Consider the following 26,761-nt stretch of genomic DNA (forward strand, 5'->3'; position numbering starts at 1 on the left):
TGCCAGGCTTCACAAGTTTGTTGCACAATTGCATCAAGGGGGTGCGGTCCGCACCTGGATGACACCAGGCCCGGACTGACACTGGGCCACTGCATTGAAAGTGGTGCCGCGGCTCTCTCTTTCCTTTCCGGGATCTCTGCTATCCCCTTAGCACCATGCGACGTGCGGGAGGGTGGGGAAAGAGGGAGTTAGACAGAGACACTGACAGACAGGGTGCCTGGGTCCAATCGTCCCACACACCCCCCACAATCACATCTCTCTTCAGCTGATGCTTGCAGGAACTGGACTATATCCGCCTCCTCCTCAGCTCTGACGTTCACGTACACAGGCCAGGAGGAAGAGCAGGGGAGGAGACGGAGGAGGGGCATCTTCCCTACGAGTCTTACATGGTGATTGGGAAGGCTGAAGGGGGGGGGTTCTGGGGAGCCTGGGCAGGTAACAATTATGCTGCCAGGAGTGATTTTAGGGAGGGGGATGGGGGTTAGATGATATGTGCTAGGGGGGGCAGTGATGGCAAACCTTGGCACTCCACATGTTTTGGAACTACATTTCCCATGATGCTCATGCACTCTTCATTGCAGTTGAGCATCATGGGAAATGTAGTTCCAAAACATCTGGGGTGCCAAGGTTCGCCATCACTGTGCTAGGGGGTGCTTTGTTTTGGGTTAGAGAGTACTTCTGCTAGAAAGAGGGGGCAGATTTGAAGTTTAACCCCCATCCATTCCCCCTGAGCCCATCCCAGCTCCATCAACCACCCCGGTCCCATCCCAGCTCCATCCACCACCCCGATCCCATCCCCGCACCATCCACCACCCCAATCCCACCTGGCTCCATTCACCACCCCGATCCCAGCTCCATCCACCACCCTGATCCTATCTCGGCTCCATCCACCACCCCGATCCTATCCCGGCTCCATCCACCATCCCGGCTCTATCCACCACTCCAATCCCATCCCAGGTCCATCCACTGTGGCAGGCTGGGGGGAGAGCCATGCAGATGCACTAGCCTGCTCAGTGCCCCGGGGGACACCATGTTTTACCGCACCAGGTGACACCAACTTTAGTGACGCCACTTGCAGCAAGTCCACATTGCATGACTCCAGATCAAATTTCTTTGCAAACATTCTGCAAGTCTGCTGCAAGTTCTGGTTCGGCTATGTTGTGCAATAGTCATCCCACCACAGGGGTCACTGTGGCTGAATTGTCATGCTGTAGACTTGCAGAGCTCTTGCTGTAGACTCACCACTGCAACTTTGCTCTTGCAAGAGACTTGCCTCACAAATTTGCTACAAATTGGAAAAGTGTCAACTAGAACTTGTGCTTCAAGTGCTCTGCAAGTGTACAACTTGCCAGTGAAAATATGCCGAACGATAACAGACTTACAATTCAACACTGCCACAAATTTGTGGCAAGTTATCCTTGCTATCTGGGAGTCTTGTGACTTCTATTAGTGTCCGGTCGAGCACTGGTTAAAGCTTGAAGGAGGAGTTTTCATTCTCCTTTGGCTGTTCTAGGAGTCAGCATGACCCCTGACCCTATGTCTGGACAGAACAGATTAACCCTGTGCTGATCACATGCACCTTACCAAAACACACAAAACAGTAAACAAAGGGGAGGATCAGAGAAGCCAGGATCAAAGTCTTTTTACACAATGCACAGGATTACCCCTTTGGTTCCACAGTGAGTATAACAAGCATGCTTTACTGCATATATAGACTGATTTTACTGTTGTGGGTTTAGTAACACCTTTAAAAAAAATGGTTTCTCGAGTACAAAGCAAAACAAATAACCTATCAAAGGATTCCACCCAGTTTAGAATGTACTTTGGGCTATATAATAAAAAGTAATAATATGCCTTGGCTCCTCTATGGATTGTTCATGAGTATATATGGAAAATGTACTCAGACCAGAGTTAAACTAGTTATCATCCAGTTGTCACTGCTATAGCAATGGCGAGGGAGATCCCACTACTGACCCGTATAACAGTGAAATCTTAGTGGGCTACTGAACCCTCATCAAACATTGGCAAAGTACAGAGCATGTATTGCGTACAGCCATCAAGCTGGTCTGCCTTGTGCTAGCTAGAGTTCTCTTTGGGCATACATTTTTATACGCATTAAAAAAAAGTATGTACAGTACGACTTTAACTCCAAGGAGACTTAAAAAGTTAGGTGCCAGCTGTACAATTTTAAGTGCACGGAATATTGTTTATTGTATATATACACCCTGGGTTTGATTCAGCATATGGAGCATCTATCTATACACTTTTATTGTCTTGCAATACAATCATTTTTGACAATACAATATTGGCTTACTTGAAACCTTTCATATTGTGAGTTCTGCATGTCTGCTGCCCATTTATTTCACCAACTACCTAGATTCCCTGCATAGTATGCAGCTTCTACTCCGCTATTTACTGTTCAGTTTCTAAAGGACTATGTATCCCATGGTACTTTGCTGCCTGCAAGCAGTAATTCCTGACCGCCTCCTGAAACTCTGCAGCTCAGAAGGCAGGCTCTGTGAGCATGGTGACACAGCAGTGCCTACTTACAGGACATAGTTACATAGTAGGTGAGGTTGAAAAAATACATGCTATTTGGGAGTCCATCAAGACCAACCTATGTGTGTGATTATATGTCATTATTACATTGTATATCCCTGTATGTTGCGGTCATTCAGGTGCTCATCTAATAGTTTCTTGAAACTATCAATGCCCCCCTCTGAGACCACCGCCTGTGGAACAGAATTCCACATTCTTGCCGCTCTTACAGTAAAGAACGCTCTACGTAGTTTAAGGTTAAACCTCTTTTCTTCTAATTTTAATGCGTGGGCACGAGTCTTGTTAAACTCCCTTTTGCAAAAAAGTTTTATCCCTATTGTGGGGTCACCAGTATGGTATTTGTATATTGAAATCACATTCCCTCTCAAGCGTCTCTTCTCCAGAGAGAATAAGTTCAGTGCTCGCAACCTTTCCTCATAACTAATATCCTCCAGACTCTTTATTAGCTTTGTTGCCCTTCTTTGTACTCGCTCCATTTCCAGTACATCCTTCCTGAGGGCTGGTGCCCAGAACTGGTCAGCATACTCCAGGTGCGTCCGGACCAGAGTCTTGTAGAGCGGGAGAATTATCGTTTTATCACTGGAGTTGATCCTTTTTAATGCATGCCAATATTCTGTTTGCTTTGTTATCAGCAGCTTGGCATTGCATCCCTATTTTTGCCACCCAAATGCATTATTTTACATTGAACCTCATTTGCCATGTAGTTGCCCACCCCATTAATTTGTTCAGATCTTTTTGCAAGGTTTCCACATCCTGCAGATAAGTTATTAGTTCAAATTATTATTATTCATTCAAAGATGTAAGACCCCTTTCACACTGGGGGGGGGGGCATTAGCGATAAAGCACTGCTTTTATTAGCGGTAAGGCACTGCTAGTATTAGCGCCACTTTACTGCTGTTATAGCGGAGATTTTTGGCAGCTTGTGGGGCACTTTTAACCCCCGCTAACGGTCAAATAAATGGTTAAAAGTGGGCGCAAAGCGCCGCTCCTAAAGTGCTTTACAGGTGCTTCGGCACCGCTGCCTATTGATTTCAATGGCGGGGCAGTGGAGGAGTGGTGTATATACTGCTCCCCCACCGCCCCAAAGATGCTGCTTGCAGGACTTTCTTTTCCTGTCCTGCAAGCGCACCGCCCCAGTGTAAAGCACTTGGGCTTTCACACTGGGGTGGCTTTACAGGCGCTATTTTTTGCGCAAAAAGGCCTGAAAAGCACCCCAGTGTGAAAGGGGTCTAAATGTGTGGGGATCATCACAAAGATAGCTTAAAAAACATCAGGATAGTTCAGAGTAATTGAAGTAGGCAAGAAATAATTGAAATACAATGTAGAAGTGAAGAAATTATTTTACACTTTGACTGTACACGACCGAACTTTTTTGACGGGCAAGGTCAGACGGAACGAATCCTCCGGACAATTCGATTGTGTGTGGGCTTCATCAGACCTTTGTTGTCTAAAAATCAGATGGACTTTAGTCTGGTCGAAAAATCCATTTGTCTGTATGCTAGTCCATTAGACGAAAACCAATGCTAGGGCAGCTATTGGCTATGAACTTCCTTATTCTAGTCCAGTCGTACGTGATCACGTTCAAATCCATCGGACTTTGGTGTGCTTGTATGTGGCCAAGTCTGTTCGTTTGGAAAGTCCATCGGAACTCCACCGAAAGTCCATCGGGAAGACCGTCGGACCTAGTCCATCGAAAATTCCGGTTGTGTGTACGCGGCATAAGACATCCAATTTAAGTCAATGAGATGCACAACATCCTTGATACCTTATGTATTTGCTTGGACCATTTGCCTACAGCATTTCTGCCTAGTTCATAGAATTTGATGGAACATTAATCAGTGGGCTGAGTCGTGTCCAACAAGCATTGAATGAATATTCAAGAAAAGGTGCTATACGTGTTGGACTGGATAATCAGGACTATTATTAAAAGTGTTTAGGCAAGCTTGGGGGGAAGGCGCACAGAATTATGGTGACAATCATCCAGTGATCAGTGTTCAGTGATCATAATGTAGGAGAGGTGGAAAAGTTAGTTGCAGGCTATGAATAGTGGTATCACTTCCCTGGTTATATAGTATCAGCATTGTTGTGTGAAGTCTGAAATCAATTCCAATTATTTTGGAAGGTAAAAATACTTTAAAATATATTTATTTCAAGGGATAAAATAGAAGAAAAGAGTTTAACCTTAAACTACATACAGGGTTCTTTACTGTAAGAGCGGCAAGGATGTAGAATTCCATTCCACAGCCAGTGGTATCAGCGTGGGGGGCATCGATAGTTTCAAGAAACTATTAGATAAGCACCTGAATGATCACAACATACAGGGATATACAATGTAATACTGACATATAATCACACACCTAGATTGGACTTGATGGACTTGTGTCTGTTTTCAACCTCACCTAATATGTAACTATGTAACTTAGCCTGCTCTCCTCCAATGATCAGACTTGGCCTGACATACCTCCCCTGCATAGCCTTTCACTGGGAAGATCAGTGTCCTGTTGCTTCTCCTCCCCTAGCTCGTATGCAGCTAAGAATAGAGGGAATGTGATCACATATATTATAAAAAGGTATTTAATTTATTTTTATTTTTTTAAATCTATACATCATTTTTTTCCCTTTCAATTCAGTTTTAAACGGAATGGGTTGCTTTACAAGGTGATCATTTACAATCACTCAAAAAACAAAGGGAAGCGAAGCTGAGTAAGCTCAAAGTCATCAATATGGAGCTTAAAGTGTTACTAAACCCAAAACAGTAAAATCAGTCTGTATATGCAGTAAACCATGTTTGTTTGCTCACTCTGGGACTTAAGGGGTTAATCCTGTGCATTATGTAAAAAGTCTGTCTGATCCGGTCTTCTCTGATCCTCCCTTTCTTCCACTGTTCCCAATCCATCTGCTTATACAACAGAGTCCTAGGAGGCACTCTAGCAATACACACCAAACTGAGCATGTGCAGAGAGTTTTCTTATTTTTGGTAGGGTGCATATGATCAGCACAAGGCACAAGGCACTGCCCAGACAGAAAGTCGGGGTTATGCAGACTCATAGGACAGTCAGAGGAGAATGAAAACTCCTCCTACAAGCTTTAACCAGTGCTCATCCAGACACCGATAATAGTCTCAAAACTGTTATATACTACTGGTGGGAAAAGATATTTAGTCTTTTACATTTACTAAAATAATTGCATTTCCATGTTCTGTGTACTGTGGGAGGCCAGATACAGTGAATGCAGGGTCCTGGGTTTAGTAACACTTAACAATACTGAGGAGTGTCTCATGTCGCTCCCATGTGACAGTGATTATGATGGGATGTGACTGTCACATGGGAGGAATGGGAGTGCTTCCTATACATTCATGGGGCCCAGGCATTTATCACCAGCTGGACAGAACCATTGGGCAGACAAGGAAATGCATGTGCAGCTCGACAGGGCATTTATTAATTGAAACCATTGATTTGCGCTGCAATAAGAAACACACAAGTTTTACCCTAAATCTTTTTTCAGTGGTTCTTCTATAAAACTGAAAGAAAGCAGACATGAGGACCTACGTATGTTTACGCTTTATTCTTTGGGTTAACTCCCTTCCCTTTTTTTTTTTGCTGAATAACCTACCGTATGTTAATATTCCCTCTCCCCTCCCTTTCCATTTTCCCTTGGAAACTGGACATATTTTCTTATTTCTATTCCAATCTGCTAATTGGAAGAGCAGCGTCCAGGAAAGGCAACTCGGCACCCTTGTGCCCATATGTAGGCTGCCATCCAACTCATTTTCTAAAACCAATGCCGCCTGAACCACTAAATAAACACACACACTGTTTCAAACCATCAAATCTGTTTCGAGCGCACGCATGTATATAAATATAGAATCTCTCCCACTTGTGTGACTCGAGCTCAGCTGCCAACATGCAGAATAAAAATAATAATAATAATTGGGGAAAATAAAAAGCCATGCTAGCAGCAACCCACTCCTTTTGCAGCCAGAATCAGCCTGGGCTCTGTTAATGACTCTTTTGTGTTCATTAAATCTGACGTCAAATGTATTGCATTCACTCTGCTTTCTGCACCCTCTGTTGCGTGCTGATATAGATCAGGAGAAGGTACCACGTTCAGGCAGTTATAGTAATTTACTTAATGGTCACTATTGCATTAGCCAACCGAGAAGAGAAGAATGCAGCTGTGTTGTTTGGAGTACATATTTATAGTGCTGCTGACTCTTAAAGTGAACCTGATCCCAAACCATTTACATTAAAGTATTTACCTATTCTGAACAAGCAGTAAACCACCATTCATCTCTGGATCTATAAACATTTTGGCGTTGGAGTTACTAATCTGCCCCTGGATGCACAGAATTTTATTTTCTCTAAACTCAGCAAAACTGAATGCACCTTAACACAGGCATAAGCACAGTGTCGATTATACCGAATATTATCATTAAATGCATTTATGTGTTTATTGATGTCCTGTAAATGCATATAGGCAATTAACTGTGTCATTGCCAGTATGATGAAATTTTTTTTTTAAAGAACAGAATCTTGGCAGGATCTTTGGAAATGAATAATTTCACTTTAAAAGTAACTAGAGAGGCGTTTGTTTTGTCATAACTATTCCTGATATATTTCTTTGAGAAAATGTTTCAAAGGTACATTTAACAGACCAAAAAGGTTTACACATAAACAAACCTGTTGCTTAAAAAAAGCAAGTCCTGTCAGTTGGCTGAAGCAGAGAAGGTAAGACCCAAAGTAATTAACAAAGAGTACAGGCATACCCTGCTTTACGTACACTCAGGAGCATAAACACATTGGTGTCTATGGAAAATGTTGGTCAGCTTGACATGTCACTGCTCCTGGTTTTTAACATTGGTGTCTATGGGAAATTTTTGTCAGCTTGACATGGCACTTCTACCGGTTTATCTGATTTTGGGGTTGACCAATCAGTTATGCCTGTAAATGACTATTGCAATGCAGTACATGCATTGAGAAGTGACAAAGGGTATTGCTTCACTATAAATACATTTTCGTTTTACATACATGCTCTGGTCCCATTGTGTACTTAAAAGAGGGGTATGCCTGTATAGGCCCTTTAAAGCATAGTCTTGAAAAGTTTCTCCCCATTTTCATGATGGCACCTTTTAAAAAGGTGTAAAAAACTCAAGGCCAGCCAGCCCCCGCTCGATCAGAAAACTAGTCCTGATTATGGTTGTTCTACCCAGCGATAATAAAAGCCTGCAGTGTTTGCCTGCTCACCTTGCTTTTTCTCCTATACACCCTGCATCAAGATAATCTTGTTATGACAGCATAAATAACCCTGCAAGCTTAAGCGTACAAAACACTTTGTATGTTGAGGATGGCTACAATATTACTGTATGACCTAATGTCAAAGCTGTATTTAAAATGGTTCTGCACCTTTAAAAAAGTATTAAAAGCCAGCAGCTACAAATATTGCAGCTGCTGACTTTTAATAAATTGACACTTACCTGTCCCAGGGTCCAGCGATGTCGGCGGCAGATGACGAGCAATCGCTCGTCTCTCTGCTGCCCCCGCCGCCATCCTCTGTCAGGGAATCGGGAAGTGAAGCATTGCGGCTTCACTGCCCGGTTCCCTACTGCGTATGCGCGAGTCGCGCTGTGTCCTGGGAACTGTGTGTTTCCCAGAACACAATGGGGGGGGGGGGGGGCATCTGCGGCGGTCTGCAGCGGTCTTGTCCCGGAAGTGGGTGCAGATACCTGGATTATCCAGGTAACTGCACCCCCTCCCCCCTGAAAGGTGCCAATTGTGGCACCGGAGGGGGGGAGGGATCAGATGAGCGGAACTTCCACTTCAGGGTGGAGGACCGCTTTAAAATACAGTTAAAGTGTTACTAAACCCACAACAGTAAAATCAGTCTGTATAAGCAGTAAAGCATACTTGTTATACTCACTGTAGTACCTAAGGGGTTAATCCTTAGCATTGTTTAAAAAGGCTGTTTGATCCTGACTTCTTTGATCGTCCCCTTCTTTCACTGTCCCCAATCCATCTGCTAATAGAACAGAGCCTTGGGGGAACCATGCACATGCTCAGTTTCTGGTGAATCACTAGAGAATTTATTTTCTCTTAGGAGGGTGCATGTGATCAGCACAGGGCAAATCAGAGCTGTCCAGACAGGGGCCCTGGAGCAACACCAACTATGGGTCACTAGTAGGGATGAGCCGAACACCCCCCGGTTCGGTTCGCACCAGAACTTTCGAGCGGACCCCACGTTCGTTACGAACGTTAGAACCCCATTGAAGTCTATGGGACTCGAACGTTCGAAATGGAAAGTGCTAATTTTAACGGCTAATATGCAAGATACTGTCCTAAAAAGGGTTTGGGGACCTGACTCCTGCCTCAGGGGACATGGGTCAATGCAAAAAAAAGTTTTAAAAACGGCCGTTTTGGCGGGAGCACTGATTTTAATGACGATTAAAGTGAAAAATAAGTGAAATATTCCTTTAAATATGGTGCCTGGGGGGTGTCTGTAGTATGCCTGTGAAGTGCCACGTGTTTCCCGTGTTTAGAACAGTCCCTGCACAAAATGACATTAAACGGAAATAACACCATTTAAAACTGCTTGCGGTTTTAATGTTATATCTGGTTCCTGCAATATGGTTGAAAATCATTGAGAAAAATGGCATGGGTAGCCCTCCCTGCCCATTACCAGCCTATTTGGGTCTTGTACGCATATTAAGGGGAACCCTGTACCCATATTAAAAAAAGGAAATGCGTGTGGCCCCCAGGCCCTATATACTCAGAACAGCAGTATACAGGCGGTGCAAACAAGACAGGGACTGTGTAGGTTTGTTGTGTTAAGTTGAATCTGTTTGTAATTTTCAACTGGTACATTTTTAAAGTGTAGCTCCAGTCAAAAAAACTATTTTTAAGCTTTTTGGAAAACATAGGGAAGGGTTATCACCCCTGTATAATTTGTTTTGTCGTCCATCTTTTTTCATCTCACTTGCTGCTGTCTGATGTTTGTAAGTTGGATGTTTGAAAGTAGGGGCCTGCCCTATATGCTCTGCAGAAATGGCGGAACAAGGTGTTGGTTTTGCCACAACATTGTAAGCCCTCAAAGTGACTCTTGGTGGGCGCTGGAGCGCCCTGCTGTGAACGATTATATCAAGAATTGTAATTACATGCCATTGTTGAACAGTGGTAGAAAAATTGGTGGTTGTGGTGCTGGTGCCACAACACTATAAGTCCTCACCGTTACTCTGGGTGGGCACAGGAAGGGGCCCTCCTGTGAAATATTATATCAAGAATTGTAATTACATGTCCCTGTTAAACAGGGGCAGAAAAATTTGGCCTTAGGCACTGCTGCTGGTGCCACCACACTGCAACCTCTTCCATATACTCTAGTTTTTTTGCTGGAATTAGCCCTGCTGCAAAGCATTGCATCAAAAATTGTACTTAAACGCCCCTGTTAAACAGGGGCAGAAAAATTGGGCCTTAGGCTGAGGTGAATATCGCGGTGTATACTGCGGTCAGGGCACGCAGACAATAACCAGAAAACAGCAGAGATAAAGGGGTATATACAGATGTATACTGTGCTGTGCTGGAGGCACACACAACTTCCAATAACTCCTGCAGATGGCAATTGGGCTCAAATAGAGAACAGCTATGTAGGTGGATTATAGCGGTATGTACTGGTACAGAGCACGCAAACAGCACGCACTATCTCCTAACACTACTGACTGCAAGCTCTATTATTAAAGATGGATCACTAGCTATATAGGCGAGGTGAATATCACGGTGTATACTGCGGTCAGGGCACGCAGACAATAACCAGAAAACAGCAGAGATAAAGGGGTATATACAGATGTATACTGTGCTGTGCTGGAGGCACACACAACTTCCAATAACTCCTGCAGATGGCAATTGGGCTCAAATAGAGAACAGCTATGTAGGTGGATTATAGCGGTATGTACTGGGTACAGAGCACGCAGACAGCACGCACTATCTCCTAACACTACTGACTGCAAGCTCTATTATTAAAGATAGATCACTAGCTATATAGGTGAGGTGAATATAGTGGTGTATACTGCGGTCAGGGCACAGACAATAACCACTACACAAGAGCAAGATAGGAAATCAGCCAAAAACGATCGGTGTGTAACTGTGTTGAAGGTACACAGAACACCCACTGCTTCAGATGCCAACACACTACACGAGGCCGCCTCAAAGGCGGCCTTATATAGTGTGGGGTGTGCACTACACAGCCTGAGCTATGATTGGCCACAGGCATCCTGCCTGTGGCCAATCATTGCTCTCCTCGCTGCTGGCGCTGCGATTGGCCAAGCATGCGGGCTCACAGTGCATGCTTGGCCAATCATGAGCCAGCAATGCACTGCGCCATTGCAGTGCATTGTGGGCCGTGCGCGCCACACGAATTTTGACGCGAACGGACCAAGAGTTCGGATTTCGCCGAACGGACGAACAGTACGTTCGACTCGAACACGAAGCTCATCCCTAGTCACTAGTCTTCCCACTAACACCAACTATGGGGCACCATTCTTCCCACTAACACCAACTATGGGGCACTATTCTTCCCATTAACACCAACTATGTCATCAGTGCTGTCACCTTCCAAATCTAATGCCACGTACACACGACCGGTCTTTCGGACATTCCGATCCTGTGTGGGCTAATCCAATAGTTTTTCATTATAAAAATCTGACAGACCTAGAAATAGAACATGTTTCACACCTATCTGACGGACTCAATTCCTATCGGAAAAACCATTCGTCAAAATACGACGCAAGGGAAGCTATTGGCTACTGGCTATTAAACTTCCTTTTTTAGTCCCGTCTTACGTCATCACGTTCAAAACGAACAGACTTTCGAACAAACTTAGTCCGTTCATGTGTGGGCAAGTCCGTTCGTTCAGAAGTCCGTCGGAACTCCGCAGAAAGTCTGTCAGGAAGCCGTCCTGTATACGCGGCATAAGAGATTGATCAAGTGTCAAAGGACTGGGTTGTTAGGAGCAATCCTTTTCATAGCTGCATCAGCATGCTTATATGGCTGTCATATGATGATTCCCATTGTTGCCTGGATGATGTAATATCTAATCTATCTCAGATTTGGCCATCACCTTGCATAGCCAATCTACAGTATTTTTGTTTGTTCACCAATGCATGCTGAACGGGGACCCAAAGCGCTCATTTTATTCTGCAATTTCTCCCTTTAATCATGACTACAAATATGTTTTTAATATAAAGCATTGCAAAGTTATTTACAAATTAATTTTTGTTTGTTGTTCCTTTTTTAATAAAGCTACAAAAAAGGACTGTACAAACATTTCAGGTTTGCCCTAGCATGCATTGGTAAACAAACAAAAATACTGTAGGTTAGAATAATACACACATACATAGCAATTAGCTGCTACTGACAGCTGCAGTGAATATTGTGAGGTTCATTAAAGCAGAGACTGTTTAGCCATAGGTGTCATGGGATCCCCACTTGTTATTACCACAGGGGGTGTATCATCATGTCGGCTTGGGTCCACAGTACTTCCGGAGAGCATGGGCCCCACATGTCAATAAATTAGCTCCTCGCTGTCCAGGAAAAAGGATATCCAATATGTGAACTCTGCAATCTAAAACAGACAGTCTGCCATCCAAGTCATTTTCTAGGCTCTACAGACATCTACTGAAACAATGGCTATGCAAGGTGATGGCCAAAGCTGAGATATATTAGATATTGCACCATCCAGGCAACAATGGGGACCATCATATGCCAGCCATATAAGCATGCTGATGCAGCTCTGAAAAGGATTGCTCCTTTCAAACCCAGTTCTTTGACACTTGATCAATCTCTTAGATTTGGAAGATGACAGTAATGATGACATAGTTGGTGTTGGTGGGAAGAATAGTGACCCATAGTTGGTTTTATTGGGAAGAATAGTGCCCCGTAGTTGGTTTTATTGGGAAGAATAGTGCCCCATAGTTGGTTTTATTGGGAAGAATAGTGACCCATAATTGGTGTTAGTAGGAAGAATAGTGACCCATAGTTGGTGTTAGTGGGAAGAATAGTGACCCATAGTTGGTTTTATTGGGAAGAATAGTGACCCATAGTTGGTGTTAGTGGGAAGAATAGTGACCCATAGGTGGTGTTAGTGGGAAGAATAGATGGTTTTATTGGGAAGAATAGTGCCCCATAGTTGGTGTAAGTGGGAAGAATAGTGACCAATAGTTACTTTTATTGGGAAGAATAGTGCTCCATAGTTGGTGTTAGTGGGAAGAATAGTGCCCCATAGTTGGTTTTATTGGGAAGAATAGTGACCCATAATTGGTGTTAGTGGGAAGAATAGTGTCCCATAGTTGTTGTTAGTGGGAAGAATAGTGCCCCATAGCTGGTGTCAGTGTGAAAAATAGTGCCCCATAGCTGGTGTTAGTGGGAAGAATAGTGCCCCATAGTTGGTGTCGGTGGGAAAAATAGTGCCCCATAGTTGGTGTTACTGGGAAGAATAGTGCCCCACTGTTAATGTTAGTGGCAGGAATTATGCCCCGTTGTTAATGTCAGTGGGAGGAATCGTGCCCCAAGGGCTGGATAAAAACAAGCAAAGGGCCAAATCCGGCCCCCGGGCTGCAGTTTGGAGACCACTGATCTATAGTGATAATTTGCATGTATATAGGCACCTAAAGAGCCAGCCACAAAATTTTAAGCAGCTTATAGTTTAATTTTTAGACTACCCCTTCAGAATGTACAATTTACAGATGCAACTAAAGAAAAACGAAGCACTGTACTTGTATATCAATTCCTCGTAAAAGAGCTGCTGGATAGTACAAGTATTCCCAAACACCCCTACCCCCTTTACTGCCTCAAGATCTATTTCTGGGAAAGATCACGACTCTCAATATGTGTGATATGGCTTACTCTTCCCATCCTCCTCCTCACCACTGCCCGAGTCACAAACTCCAGGCTTCACTCTCACTTTAGAACCAGTGTACTTCATCTGTTACCTTGGAAACATGACTGTATCAGCAATCAGAACTGGGTTTAGCTTAGGACAATACTTGCCGCACCACCCTGCACATCAGTTTGCGCTGCACAAGCTGATGTCACCCGTAACCATGGAGCCTGCAGCTGAGACACACTCTTGCCCTTTCCACTGTAATGTGCATCCTTCATGCATGATGCACGATGATTTTAATCAAATTAATGCTGTGAGATGATGTACGGTATTCTATGTTCGTAATCATCACTGAATTGTTACAGCAACCAATTAGGCACAATGGGTGACATAAAGTTTAGTAAGCAAAGAAGAAAACAAACAAAAAAAAAAGAGACTGGACAGAGGTTGTAAGGATCAAATAGCCTCATCAGGCACAATTTGATACCCCTTGAATACTGGATCCAACTAGAACATATTGACAAGGAACTTTACATTAAGATTCACTGCATACATTTCACTTTAACATAATTAAATACCAGCATTGCTAATGCCATTTTCTGGTCCACATATTCCCTGAGTTCCCTGTGTAATTGTATTCTGCCATATTTAATTATCCATAGAGAGCTTTCTTCTATTTTCAGCGAGCCCCCACTGCTTCTGAAATCCTGTGAGACGTTGGTGAGGACAACTACTGGCATCACATGACCATTATAAATGAACACTGTGGGCACTGGTTCGTTTTATCAGTTCAGCACACATCAGCAGGTAGTAATCGCAGCTGAGGCATGGTGCCCTGTGCTCTTATAGCGCAAGGCACCGTTTCACACTTTTTTAACCTAAACTTTAATGGAGAGTTAAAGTGACATTTCATTCATTTCTATGCATGGCAGCTCATCTGCCGTGCAGATGGCTGTGGAGAGGTGCACAAAAAGGCAGAACTGTTACACCGCAATGTGAACAGTGCACAGGGAAAACCGCTGTTTTTTTGTGCCCTTGTGGACGCTGCCTTTTTCTTGAATAGAACAAAAAGACGCTCTCTGCGCTAGTGTGAACAGCCTTAAACCGTGATTTTAAGAGCGGCAGCCTTAAAGTGTTACTAAACCCACAACCAGGGTGGCTAAAAATCAAAAAAAATCTGATTTTATTTTTATTTTTATCAAATTTATTTTAAGAAAATGCTCTTTTGGAGTGAAAATCTATTTAAATATAGTGTTCTTTTTAAGATACTGTAGTGGCAGGCTCCTGAAGAGCGCACGCTATGTTTTCAAAATTAAAGCTTTACCCAAACCACAATTTGGTTTGGGCCTATTTGACTAAATTTGGCTTCTGTGTCAGTCTGACTGGACTGTGAGATGTTCAGCCTGGCCACAGGGGGCACTGTCTCTGGTGGCAGGCGTGGAACTATGGTCTGGTTAGGCGCTTGGATTATTCCCTTTCGGAGTCAGGTCAGTGGGAGTGGCCCTCCCGTTGTGCCCTCTGGGAGAGGGTATTTAAGACACAGACATCACGTGGTTCGGTCTTCCGGTCCAGTATGCTGTGTTGAGTGTATGGTCCTGGTCCTCCTTACCAGCCCCCGGGAAGGCTATGGCCTGGGGTGTGGTTCCACCCAACTGTGATGCCTCGGGGCTGGCTAGCCCAAGGCAGAGGAACTAAGGAAGGATTCTGAGGTGGATGGGTCCTGTCTCCGGTCCGGGAGAGACCCAGTGTACTTCGAGCATTCCAGGGGAGGACTCTTTAGAAGAATACCACTTGTGAGGTTGGTTTTTCTTAACAAGAGCCTGGAAGTAGCTGAGAGAATCCAGTCTTGGGGGATATCGTCAAGTGGGCTGAAAGATCCAGATATCCTACAAGTGTTCTACAGCTTAGTTTCCCTACGTGTTCTGCAACAACATCAGTGATAAAATACTTTGTTCCAGAGTAAGCACCTTGTTGGTTGCTAGGCCTTGTGAGGGAGGGAATGTCCAACCTGAGTGCTCATCCAGCTGTGAATGGCTATTCTCTGGATGTAGTCAAAGTAAGCAAGTTCCTTAACGTTTATAGACTTTTGACATTAAGAGTACCTGAACTTTCCTTTCCAACCCTCTGATTCCAAGTTAAAAGACTGTTCAATGGTTGACGTTTGCAAATAAAATCCATTCAACTGGATCTATTGTCAGTCTCAAGTTACTGGGCCATCTACCACGGGACATCCTCTAGACCTGTTACAAGGAGAACTAAAGGCAACGGTAAGCCCAAAAATAATCAGCAGCTCCTTCGGGGGTTAGTGCTACATGACATTAATAATTTAGTTAATTCAGAATGAAATTGAGATTACTAATGTAGCAAGAGGCTGCATATTTTGGAATATTTAAATTTTTGGTAAACTCGTTCAATGAATCCAAGCTGAGATAAAATGTGCTGCATTGATGCATTCATACAATGTCACAGTAACCATGACATAAAACAGTTTGGGAATATTCCTTTATCCCAATGTTTTGCAAATCTATGTACACTACAAATTTTATGATTGAATTGGTTCTGTAATCGCTGTTTTACTAACCCGACAGCTAATTATTCTAAATAGAAAACCTTAATTTTTTTTCAATTTTAAAGATTCTAACTACCAGCAAGAATGAATCTTTACATTTAAAGAGAACCTGTCATTTCAGGTACATCATGGCAGCGCCTGTTAGTGGGCATCCGCTTACCTACTGCTGCCAATTCCCTCACCATGTTGTGTCACAGCCTCATTACCAGCCGCCTTATTAAAGTGAATGGGACTGTCGGTGAGTCAAGAGCGGGTCAGAGGAGGAGCCGCTGCCGGATAAAACTTAATGTTGCTCTTTAAAAATTCTGATTTAAATTGAGTTGATTTAAATCAAGCCTTTTTACTAGTGATTTAAATCATGATTTAAATCGTGATTTAAATCCACTTCATTTAAATCAAATCCACCCTGCCCACAACAGTAAAATCAGTCTGTATATGCAGTAAACCATGCTTGTTATACTCACTGTGGAACCTAAGGGGTTATTCCTCTGCATTGTGTAAAAATACTTTTTGATCCTGTATCCTTTAATCATTCCATTCTTGCAGAGCCCTCAATATATCTTCTGATAGTCTATAGAGCAGGGATAGGCAATTAGCGGACCTCCAGCTGTTGCAAAACTACAAGTCCCATCATGCCTCTGCCTCTGGGTGTCATGCTTGTGGCTATCAGAGTCTTGCTATACCTCATGGGAGTTGTAGTTCTGCAACAGCTGGAGGTCCGCTAATTGCATATCCCTGATATAGAGGCTAGGGGACAAGCTGCACATGCTCAGTTTGGTGTGTATTTATAGAGTTGTTTTCTTTTCTTGGGAGAGTGCATGCAATCAGCACAGGGCCAATCAGCACTGTCCATATAGAGGGTCAAGAAAATGAAAACTCCTCCTACAAGCTTTAACCAGACACTGATATAAGTCACAAGACTGCCATATACTGCTGATGAGAAAAGGTATTTAGTGGTTTCGTTTTACTAAAACCATTGCATTTCCATGTTCTGTGTACTGTGGAAGACACGATACAGTGAATGCAGGCTCCTGGGTTTAGTAACACTTTATCTCTCATTTTGCCCTCTTCCAACTCCGTGCTCTTTCTTGCCACTTCCATTCTTCCACATTTGACATCCTCCTTCTTCGACCACTGGGTAGCCACTGATGATGTAAACTGTGTGAATTACATTATTTCAACATGTTGTTCATATTTTTCAGTATCTAACAGTAGAGAGGGTACACACAAAAGGAGATGTTTCTTTTTTAAACAACTTTTTCTATTTTAAAAATGTCCACGACTTAAAGCAGAACTAAAGGCATCATACAAAAACTTACCAGAAGCCAGGCCTTTTATCGCAGAAAAGAAATGCAATGTTTCTTGCAATAAAAACACCTATCTGCCTGCTCACAGTTTTCTATGGCATGTAAACTGCAGCTTGGTTTACATCACTGGCATGGTCCGTGTGTGCTGGGATGACGGACTCCTGGAACTCCAGGCGTTGTATCATCCTGCACCAGCCAATAAAAATGCCCAAAGATTGGCACCTGGAAGGAGCCAGGGAGAAGATGCTGACACCAGAGAGGGACCCCTCATGGACTTTAGACCGTTCGTGAGAAAGCAAGTATGATGACTTTAGTCATTTAGACTTGCAATGGAGGATCGAGAATGTTCATTTTTTGGCTCCCCGCTGCACACTGTAGTTCCTGAAGCCAGCTCCTACATCACTACATGACACAGAACTGGCGGCCGGAGTATCAAAACCTGTTTTCAATCATAGCTCTTAGGCTTGAAGCTTCAAAACTCTCCACATCCAAACAGAGTTCTTCACTCAAGCAGGCAATTACATTTCTAGGGGCATTTCATACACAATGTATAGGATGCTTCCAGGTTGCCATATTGCATGGAACTTTACAGAAAATAACAGTGCTGCAGTTTGAAAAAGAAAGTTTTTTTAAAAAATAACATTAAATTACAGTATGGCTTGTGAAGCAATTGTATGTTATATTATTTTTATTTACTATATTTTTTCCTGGAGTTACCCTTTAAGGCTATGTAATCATCGACGCAGCCATATTTGATCATTACTTAAACAGGCTGAGCTTCCCGACAGGTATTGCGCTCTATTATTCCCTTCTCTCAGTGCAAGCATATCTATCTGTGTAGACAGAGTAAAAACATCATACAGTAAATCCAGTGTTTATACTTGTACACCACAGCAACTGTTCCGTAGTGATCCTGGCTAAACTTCTTAGGCCAACCTTTCTTAATCAGGATTTTGTGGAACCAAAGAGTTTTGCATAGCGATCTGCATACCCCCAGGAAAAGGGATACCCGAACCAGAGGTCAGAATGTGCCCAACTAATGACTATCAGGGAAATGGAGATGCTAGGAGATCTCTGGGTAAGGGTCTGCAGACCAGTCACATAGTTAACTGAAGATGTAAGGTGAAGGAGGTAGGCAAGTTCTGTGGCACCAATAAACCAGATAAGGAGGGGAAATAAATAAGTAAGGTATTGAGAACAGGGGCAATGAAACCATTTCCAGTACTAAGCTGGCGAAAAAAGTCAACCGATGCCAAAGACTTGTTCTTTATGGAGATGAGACAGCCTGGTGACCTTTGACCCTGATATGGGGAGGAAGGGCACATTAAACCTTAGACCAGAGTCTAATGGTTGTAGGCCAGGGAGACCAGTGTAAAAAATAAAAAAATAAATAAAAAAGTGTGGGGAGGGGGTGGGGCAATGTAATGGACCTAACCTCCACACTTAGTGAACAGTAGAGTTCTCATGACCTTGACTGGAGAAGCTGGGCACTGGGTGTCCCAAAGGAGTCCACCAGCAGATTTGAGGCAAATGGTGCCAATAACAGTATGTTCATGAACATGAGGTCAGTGATAAACAAAATCTTGTACTGAACAGAAATGTGAATGATAATGATGTCAGGATTAGACTCAGAAATCCCAAACAGTACAAAATTGGGGGAGAAGCATGAGAAGGGTTCAGTATCAAATGTATTAAAAGTGAAAGCAAAAGTATTTGGGGCTATAGTTCAAAGATTTGACTCAGGGGCTTTGTGTTCATTGTATTCCCCAAGGGGATTCCCAAAGAGAAGCTTTCCTTCGAAGAGTATGCTTAAAAGGCCTCATTCACAAGGGTGGTCTAACGACCAAGCTTTAGGCCATAAAATACCCATATAAACAGAATGTAAGGACATCCTAAAGATCTGCAGAATGACGCCCTTTATAAAGTTTACATAGAAGAGCATTGCCGAGGCCAAGAGTTACATAGTTAGTCTGGTTGAAAAAAAGGACACAATTCCATCCAGTTCAATTGACACAGGAAAAAAAATAAAAACAACACACACACACACACACACACACACTAATCACACTAATCGAAAACCTCCATATACACAATCCTATATTGGCAGTTGATCCAGAGAAGGCAAAAAAACAAAACAATAAAGGATAATCCAGTTTGCTCCAGTGGAGGAAAAAATGTCTTCCTGATCCTCCAAGAGGCAATCAGATATTCCCTGGATCTATTTTCCTATAAATATTGGTAGTAAATATTAGTTATATTTTGTGTATTTAGGATTTAGAATTGGTGATAGCCGTTGGAATAGTTTCAACAAAGTGTTAGACAATTCTGCTTTAGTCAGACAGCCCACATATTGCAGATCTGTGAGGGAACCTAGTTTAGGGGGCTGAAATGGTGTCGGTGAACAAGGAAACAGCTATTAACCTCAGAGGCACTTGGGAGTTTCCTTAGGGCCCAAAGTAAAATCCCTGCTGCTTGTCCTTTGTGCTCCTGGCTCCCGAGCACCTGTAACCCGCCATTGTTAAGTGAGGATCTTTGCCTGCGGAGTACTCATGGAATGCATGCAGTTTTTAGGAGCTGAGCATGCCGGTATGAAGGAATTGCAGTAACCCAGGTGCTAACCGAGTTCCTGTGGCTGAGTCTCTGAGGCATCAGTTAACGGGTGAGATGGCCAACAATCAGCTCGATTCACCAGCAGAATTGGTGGCTGGAAATGCGCAGTTAGAGTCTTACGAGTAATACATCATTATACAGATAGGAACTTTCAGTAGTGCATTGGCAGAAAAGATCAGATAAGACCAGGTCAGCTAGACAATAATAAGGTAATATCCCTCAAAGTGTAGATTACCCTATAAGTTGTTGCTGTGTGCACTTGCACACAGCTGTCTGTGACCCGGCTGTCTGGACTCTCCCTCCTCATTAGGTGACGCAGCAGCAAAACACCACTGGTTCCCGTTGCTGTCAAAGTCAGGGAGCCAATGAGAAGAGAGGGGGGCCGGGCCAAGGCTTTGTGTCTGAGTGGACAAAGGGGGGCTGCGGCTTGGCTCAGGTGCCTCCATAACAAGCTGCTTTCTGTGGGGGCACTCAAAAGGAGGGAGGGGCCAGGAGTTCTGAAGAGGGACCCAAGAAGAAGAGGATCTGGGCTGCTCTGTGCAATGTTTGTTATTTTTAAAGGAGAAAAAACATGACAGGACAAAAAACACGTAGCTGGTCCTGCCCTGTCTGTCATAGTGGGCACCCCCTGTACAGCACCTGCATATAACTCACTCATTACATCACATACCAAGATGAGCACTATACACAAAATTCATTGCCTGAAGCCCGGGCCGTCTTTAAGGCACAGCAAAAGGGTCAGCTGCCCTGGGCCCCATCATTGTTGTGGGGCCCAAAGCAGCTGCCTCATACTTGCCAAATATATCAGTTTAACTTCTCTCGTCCCTTGAAGTTTTAGTCCCGTGCTGTGTACTGATTTATCAGCGCGAAGTCTGTTACCAATGCTGCCCAGCTCTGCCCTATTGTTGTGTACAGATGACTCACCTGCAGACCCTGTGTTTAGATGTCAATGACTGGCATTGATATGTAAATTGCGGCGGCATTAATACATAAATAGCTGCAGACCTGTGGCATTGATATGTAAATAGAGACAGCATTTATATGTATATCATTACACCCTGAGGTCATATCCACCATCACCTCTGGTGAATGCTGCCCACTGGGGAGGGAAAGGGGCATACTGGAAAGTCCTGCCTACAACTGTGGTCATTAAAACCCAACATCAGCCTGTTCTGCAAAGGTAAGCAAATTGGAGGTGGACCCTTTTTTCAAAAAAACATGTCGCTACAGCACCATGAATTTTGGTGGATATGAATACGCACATCTCAGCAGATGTGTGAGGATGTCATTAACAATTAATGGCACTGCTGTGTATCTGCTAAAGGGCAGCACATTTCTGTGGTGTCGGGAAAGCGATTTTGCATGTGTTCCCGACACAATCTGAATGCAGGCTAAATATCTCAGTTACATTGGTAGTCAGTGTAAATGTTCTCATTACATTGGGGCTTGGTGTTCAATCCTTTCATTCACACTAGTGGCCAGTGAAGCCCTTACACTGGTGGTCAGTGTAAATTCTTCATTACATTGGTGATCAGTGTACATTTCCCCTTACATTAGTGGTAAGTGCAAAATTGCCCTTACACTGGTGGTCCCTGTAAATACCCCTTTACATTAGTGGCCAGTGTAAATCCCCCTAACATTGGTGGTCATTGTAGAAGGGTCACCTTACATTGGTGGTCAGTACAAATCTCCTTGACAATGATTGTCAGTGTAAATCCCCCTTACATGGAGATCATTGTATATTCCCCTTACACTGGTAGTTAGTGCAAATGCTCCTATTACATTGGTGTCAGTGTAGAAATCCCTCTTTATATTGGTGGGTGGCGTAAAATCTTCCATAACATAGTGGTCAGTGGAAATTCCTTCTCACATTGGTAGTCAGTATTCTCCCCCCCTCCCCTTATATTGGTGGTCATTGTAAATTTCCCATTACATTGATGGTCAGTGTAAAATCGCCCACTATATATTTGTCAAAGGCTTCCAGCTGCCACAGTGTACTGCCTTCTAAATAATCCCACCCCCCCCCCCACCACTGACACTGATCCCATCAACCCCCCAGCATTGCCACTGATCCCAGGAGTCCTAGGAGTTTTCTGTCTATTGATGGGTCCCCTCCCCTACCCTGTCCATGATGTGCAGGCAGTGAGGAGATGATGTGCTCTAACCTTTAGCAACCAATTAGTGCGCAGTAATCATGTGCACTAACCTCTTGCAACCAACCATAGGAGGTTATTTACGAAAGGCAAATCCACTTTGAACTGTAAGTGCACTTAAAATTTACCCCCCAGCATAATCTACAGTAAACAAGCATAAAAATTCTTACTTAAACCTTAGATTGTAGAACCCTACTGATTACTGCATTTGTACTGGGCTGCATTTAAAAAAAAAATGCACAAATTCTTTTAAATAATGGGGGCATCCGTATTCCAGAACAAACAACATGTCCTCTTAGAAGAGATGAGCATGCTATATAAAATATAAAGTTAATACCTGGATCATGTAGAGCTGTGCAATCCGGTATTCTTCCACTGTCATGGGAAGTGGGATGCGATATTCCTTAATCAGCATCTTGAAGAAATCTCTGACCCTCCAAAGCTGTCAGAATCAGTCACCCAAGGAGCTCCTACACGTTTTTAAATGATTGCAAGGGAAGTCATTTGGGGAAACCTGAAACAACAAGACAAGCATATGACAAAGTTATTTTTCCATACGTCTTATGGAGGGAATATATCACCCCTCTTCATGTTCCACGCAAGAAAAACAAGTAAACCATGAGTGACAGCATTAACCTTTTCAGCGCGGCAACCACAGTCTGTCACATGTTGGAGCTACAAGCACCTGACAGCAAGTCACAACGCAATCACTGCTGATAGTGTGTAAATTTAAAGCTAAAACTAAAATCATTTTCATAGGACTGGTGAAATACAATCCAATATGTATGCATCAACAGGATTGCTTGTTTACAAAAAAAAAAAAAACACTTGCACCACAATAACAGCCTGTAAGATGCATGCCTCTAAACATGGTGATCTCTCAGTGGGGCACGGTGGTTAATGACATCAGTGCTGGCCACCCAACTCACTACTCAGCAGAATGGATCTGCCCCAAGAACAGCAAAAAGTCATGATCAGGTGACTGTGTTGCATCATAGCAGGCTCATTTTATAGAGAACTTCAAGGTACTTTTAGTGACTCTACTGCATTTTAAACTCCAAAATGTATATATGCAAGGGCGAGAGCTTATAAAAAAAAAAAAAAATTATTTGAGATCCCAGAATCCAAGTTTAAGAGGGCTCCTACTTACTAACAACATACAAAAAAAAAAGGAGAAACACTTTAAAAACCTTACAACATTAAAGAGAGCATCTTGCCCATTCAGAGCATTTTAACATAGAAACATAGAACAGTGATGGCAGAAAAAAGACCAAGTGGTCCATCGAGTCTTTAAAGGGTAGTCCACCTGCCAACCTTATACTCCCCCTCACTCCTCCTCCCTATCTCAGTCACCACAAAATACCCAGTGATGGCGGAAATTATGTCACCCCCTAAGTATTGTGGCTGTCCATTAAGTTTGAGTATTGCATCATGGAATGCATGTATTCCTCCATACCTGAAGTCTTGGGCAGCCACAGAAGGATCAATGGGGAGAGCACTGTGAAGGTGCCCAGAGGTGGACTTTAAACATAACCTGTCACTTTGTTCTCAATGGGCAGATCAATAACCTTGAGATTTGGTCTCAATAGAAGGAAAACAACAGAGTACAGATTGGCTGATCCTTCACCATAGCAAAATACAAATCCCCAAAGGCCCAGTGGCCAGTGCCATGTTTCTTGGTCCCCCAAGCAGCTCAGAAACCCACTTTAAGGCAGAACTTTACGCAAAAAAAACTTTGCCCCCTTGTATTCCTCCCTACCTCCACAATGTAAAAAAAGACAACTTTTTTGTGTGCTTGTCAACAATTTTCTCTTACATTTCCAACCCATGCCTCCATTGCTTGCTTCTTGGGATACTACAGCAGATCAGCGCTGGATTTGCCGAGCATGTACATGTCAGTGTATAAAGGCTTAGATTATTTAAAGAGGAACTGCAGTCTGCTCACATCATTTTTAATAAAAACATCTTTGCCATTCTGAAGCTTCCCTCCAACCACTTTGCATATTTTATTATTATTTTATATATACTGTGATTCTGTACTTGCCAAATATGCTGCAGAAATCTCCCTCCACCAAGTCTGGCTGCAGCCATTTTAACTGTGGGCAGCTGAAGCTGATGCCTGTTCACTCCCTAGATTTACACAGACACACAGAGACACACCGCCAGCTCTGTAGCCCTGCCGCTTTCATTGGCCCTCTTATGACTTATCCCCCCTCCCTTCCTGGCAAACATGAGAGTGAGAGAGAGACGTGCATGATGTCATAAGCCTAGACTAATGACCATACAAGAAAAAGGAAGTGGGCTGTATAAGGTATTTACTGGCAAATAAATGTTTTACTATCCAAAGTTAAAACAACAAGGGAAGAAGATTTAAGCGATAGAAAGTTGAAAAAATTACTGAAGGTCCGCTTTAGTTTGGAAGGTGAAAACCATTGGGGCAACAACTATCACAGGCAGCATTACTTGTAACACATTCATTACTTATGTAACAATTAATTCATTATTCACATGAATCATTAAAATAGCTCAATGCTTTGAGTTCCAGGATTTTTGACACCCTTGCCCCAGTCTATTACGATTTTCATCTCTTGGCAATAGACTCCCTTCTGGCAAATGTCTGTACCTCTAGGACCTTTCAAAGACCAGTGTCTCTACTACTCTCATCTGACCAAGCAAACATCAGTTAATATACAAAGGCTGAACAACAAGCAGGAAACCAAAGGCACTACCGAAATACTAATATGGGAACTATACTACTTTCCGAAGAATTGGTCATTTTCTTTAGTGTTACATGGCAGACAGGTCAGTGACTTCATTGTTCCTCACTGCCTTTAGGTACAGTGCATCTGGAAAGTATCCCTAGTGCTTCGCTTTTTCCATATTTTGTTATGTTACAGCCTTATTCCAAAATGTATTAAATTAATTATTTTCCTCCAAAATTCTACAAACAATACCCCATAATGACAACGTGAAAGGAGTTTGTTTGAAATCTTTGCAAAGTCCACTCCACACCCTTCTGTTGACATCTGGTGAAAAACTTCTGCTTGTAAAGCATTATGCCGCATACACACGATCGGAATTATGGTCGGAAAAAGGTCTGATGGTTTTCCCGACGGAATTCCAATGGAATTCCACTCTAGCTGTCTTGCATACACACGATCACACCAAATTCTGACTGCCAAGAACGTGGTGACGTACTACCGGACTAGAAAAAGGAAGTCCAATACCTAGTAGCCAATAGCTTCCATCTTGTAGTTGAATCTGAGCATGCGTGAGTTTTTGCGCGTTGGAATTGCATACACACGATCGGAGTTTCCGATAGAAAGTTTTTCCATCGGGAAAATTGAGAACATGCTCTCAAATTTTTGCTGGCGGGAATTCGGCCAGCTAAATTCTGATGGAGCATACACACGGTCACATTTTCCAAAGAAAAGCTCTCATCGGTCTTTTTCTGGCCAAAATTCCGATCGTGTGTACGTGGCTTTAGAGCTATTCTTAAACACTTAAACACTTAAGGCTCCAAGCCATCTATTTAACAATGGGCAATTTGTGGTCCCTGCAAGCAAGGATGTTAAGCTGGCCATCTGTGTGAATGGAGGAATATTTTTTGCCATGTTTTTTAAAACACTACCCATCTATGGCTAGCTTAAGGTTGCAATTCAATAACTTTATCTCTGCAGACCATTTGATCATAGGTCAAGGTTGTACATGGAGCTTCAACTTGAGGCTAAACACCCACCAGAATACACAGATCAGCACTGTAGTCTATAGCCTGCAGCGCAGATCGAGTGGAAATTTTCAGGCAGGTCACGTGACTCCTGTCCGGTTTCCAGGGCTACTGCAGGTGTGGCTGAGTGGCCATGTAATCTCCCCAGCTGACGTCAGAAGGAGAGCTTGGCCCCCTGCAGACGCCATCCTTCAGGGCTGTACAATGGCTGTACAATGGCCGCGAGCCATGTGACCAGCCTGAAGATAGCTCCAAACAGGTATTTACATGCCTAGTTTAAATGAATGGGTTAACAAACACTTTAACTTGTAAGCAACAAGTGTCAGAAAAAGGTTTAGACTTTAAGTGGTTAAACTGCCCTCATCTACAGACAGAAGTTCATTCCTTTGATCTAAACAAAGTATCTCTTTAGCTCGTCTGAGCGATGTTGTGATAAACTTGGGAAGGCTGCCTGTTTTTTTCTTTTGACAGCTGTCAGCTTGAGCAGAGAATGCTCTGCACTGAATCGAGGAATTGCTGTTTCAAGATCGCAAGGGGGGTTGAATCGCGATCTTGATTCTTTAACAATTAATCGTGCAGCTCTAATGGACATATATTCACCATATTCACCATGCTACATCCGCATCCAGCATTTCTGTGTATTCCACTTCAGAGAACTAGATTTATTAATGTAATACAGTTTTCAGTAAACTAAGCAGGCTAATGCAGTGCAGAGTACCATGACTATATGCAAGAAACAGTACCTACAGCGCCCAATCACATTTTTCCATTTCCTGATAGGGCTGCATGAACTAATATTTGACAGGTTCTTTAAGGTTAAGGCAATTTGCACACATTTACAGTATTACACACTGTGTGGATTCTACCCTACTAGTAACTGGGAAAAATATACCTGTTTTTTCAGCTCCCTAAACTGCATGGACCACTGCTTAAGATTTGGTTGCTATAGAGATTTGGTAATGCTGTAATACCA

The 26,761-nt window shown here is 43.1% G+C and overlaps 1 protein-coding gene across 21 annotated transcripts in view; it reads right to left on the reverse strand.

The window, feature by feature from the left end:
* Window positions 1-26,761, reverse strand: part of PITPNM2 (phosphatidylinositol transfer protein membrane associated 2) — a 451,974-nt gene that overhangs the window by 226,653 nt on the left and 198,560 nt on the right. For all 21 annotated transcript variants that reach the window (XM_077461889.1, XM_077461887.1, XM_077461884.1 and 18 more), the window contains one exon: window positions 22,399-22,575. In XM_077461889.1, coding sequence (XP_077318015.1) covers window positions 22,399-22,476 — 78 coding nt within the window. In that variant the 5' untranslated portion in view covers window positions 22,477-22,575. The remainder of the gene's footprint in view (window positions 1-22,398; window positions 22,576-26,761) is intronic.

This window comes from Lithobates pipiens, unplaced genomic scaffold (genome assembly GCF_037356315.1).
Source record: "Lithobates pipiens isolate NorthernLeopardFrog02 unplaced genomic scaffold, aLitPip1_a1.2 Scaffold_3, whole genome shotgun sequence".
Classification (NCBI taxonomy): Eukaryota; Metazoa; Chordata; class Amphibia; order Anura; family Ranidae; genus Lithobates; species Lithobates pipiens.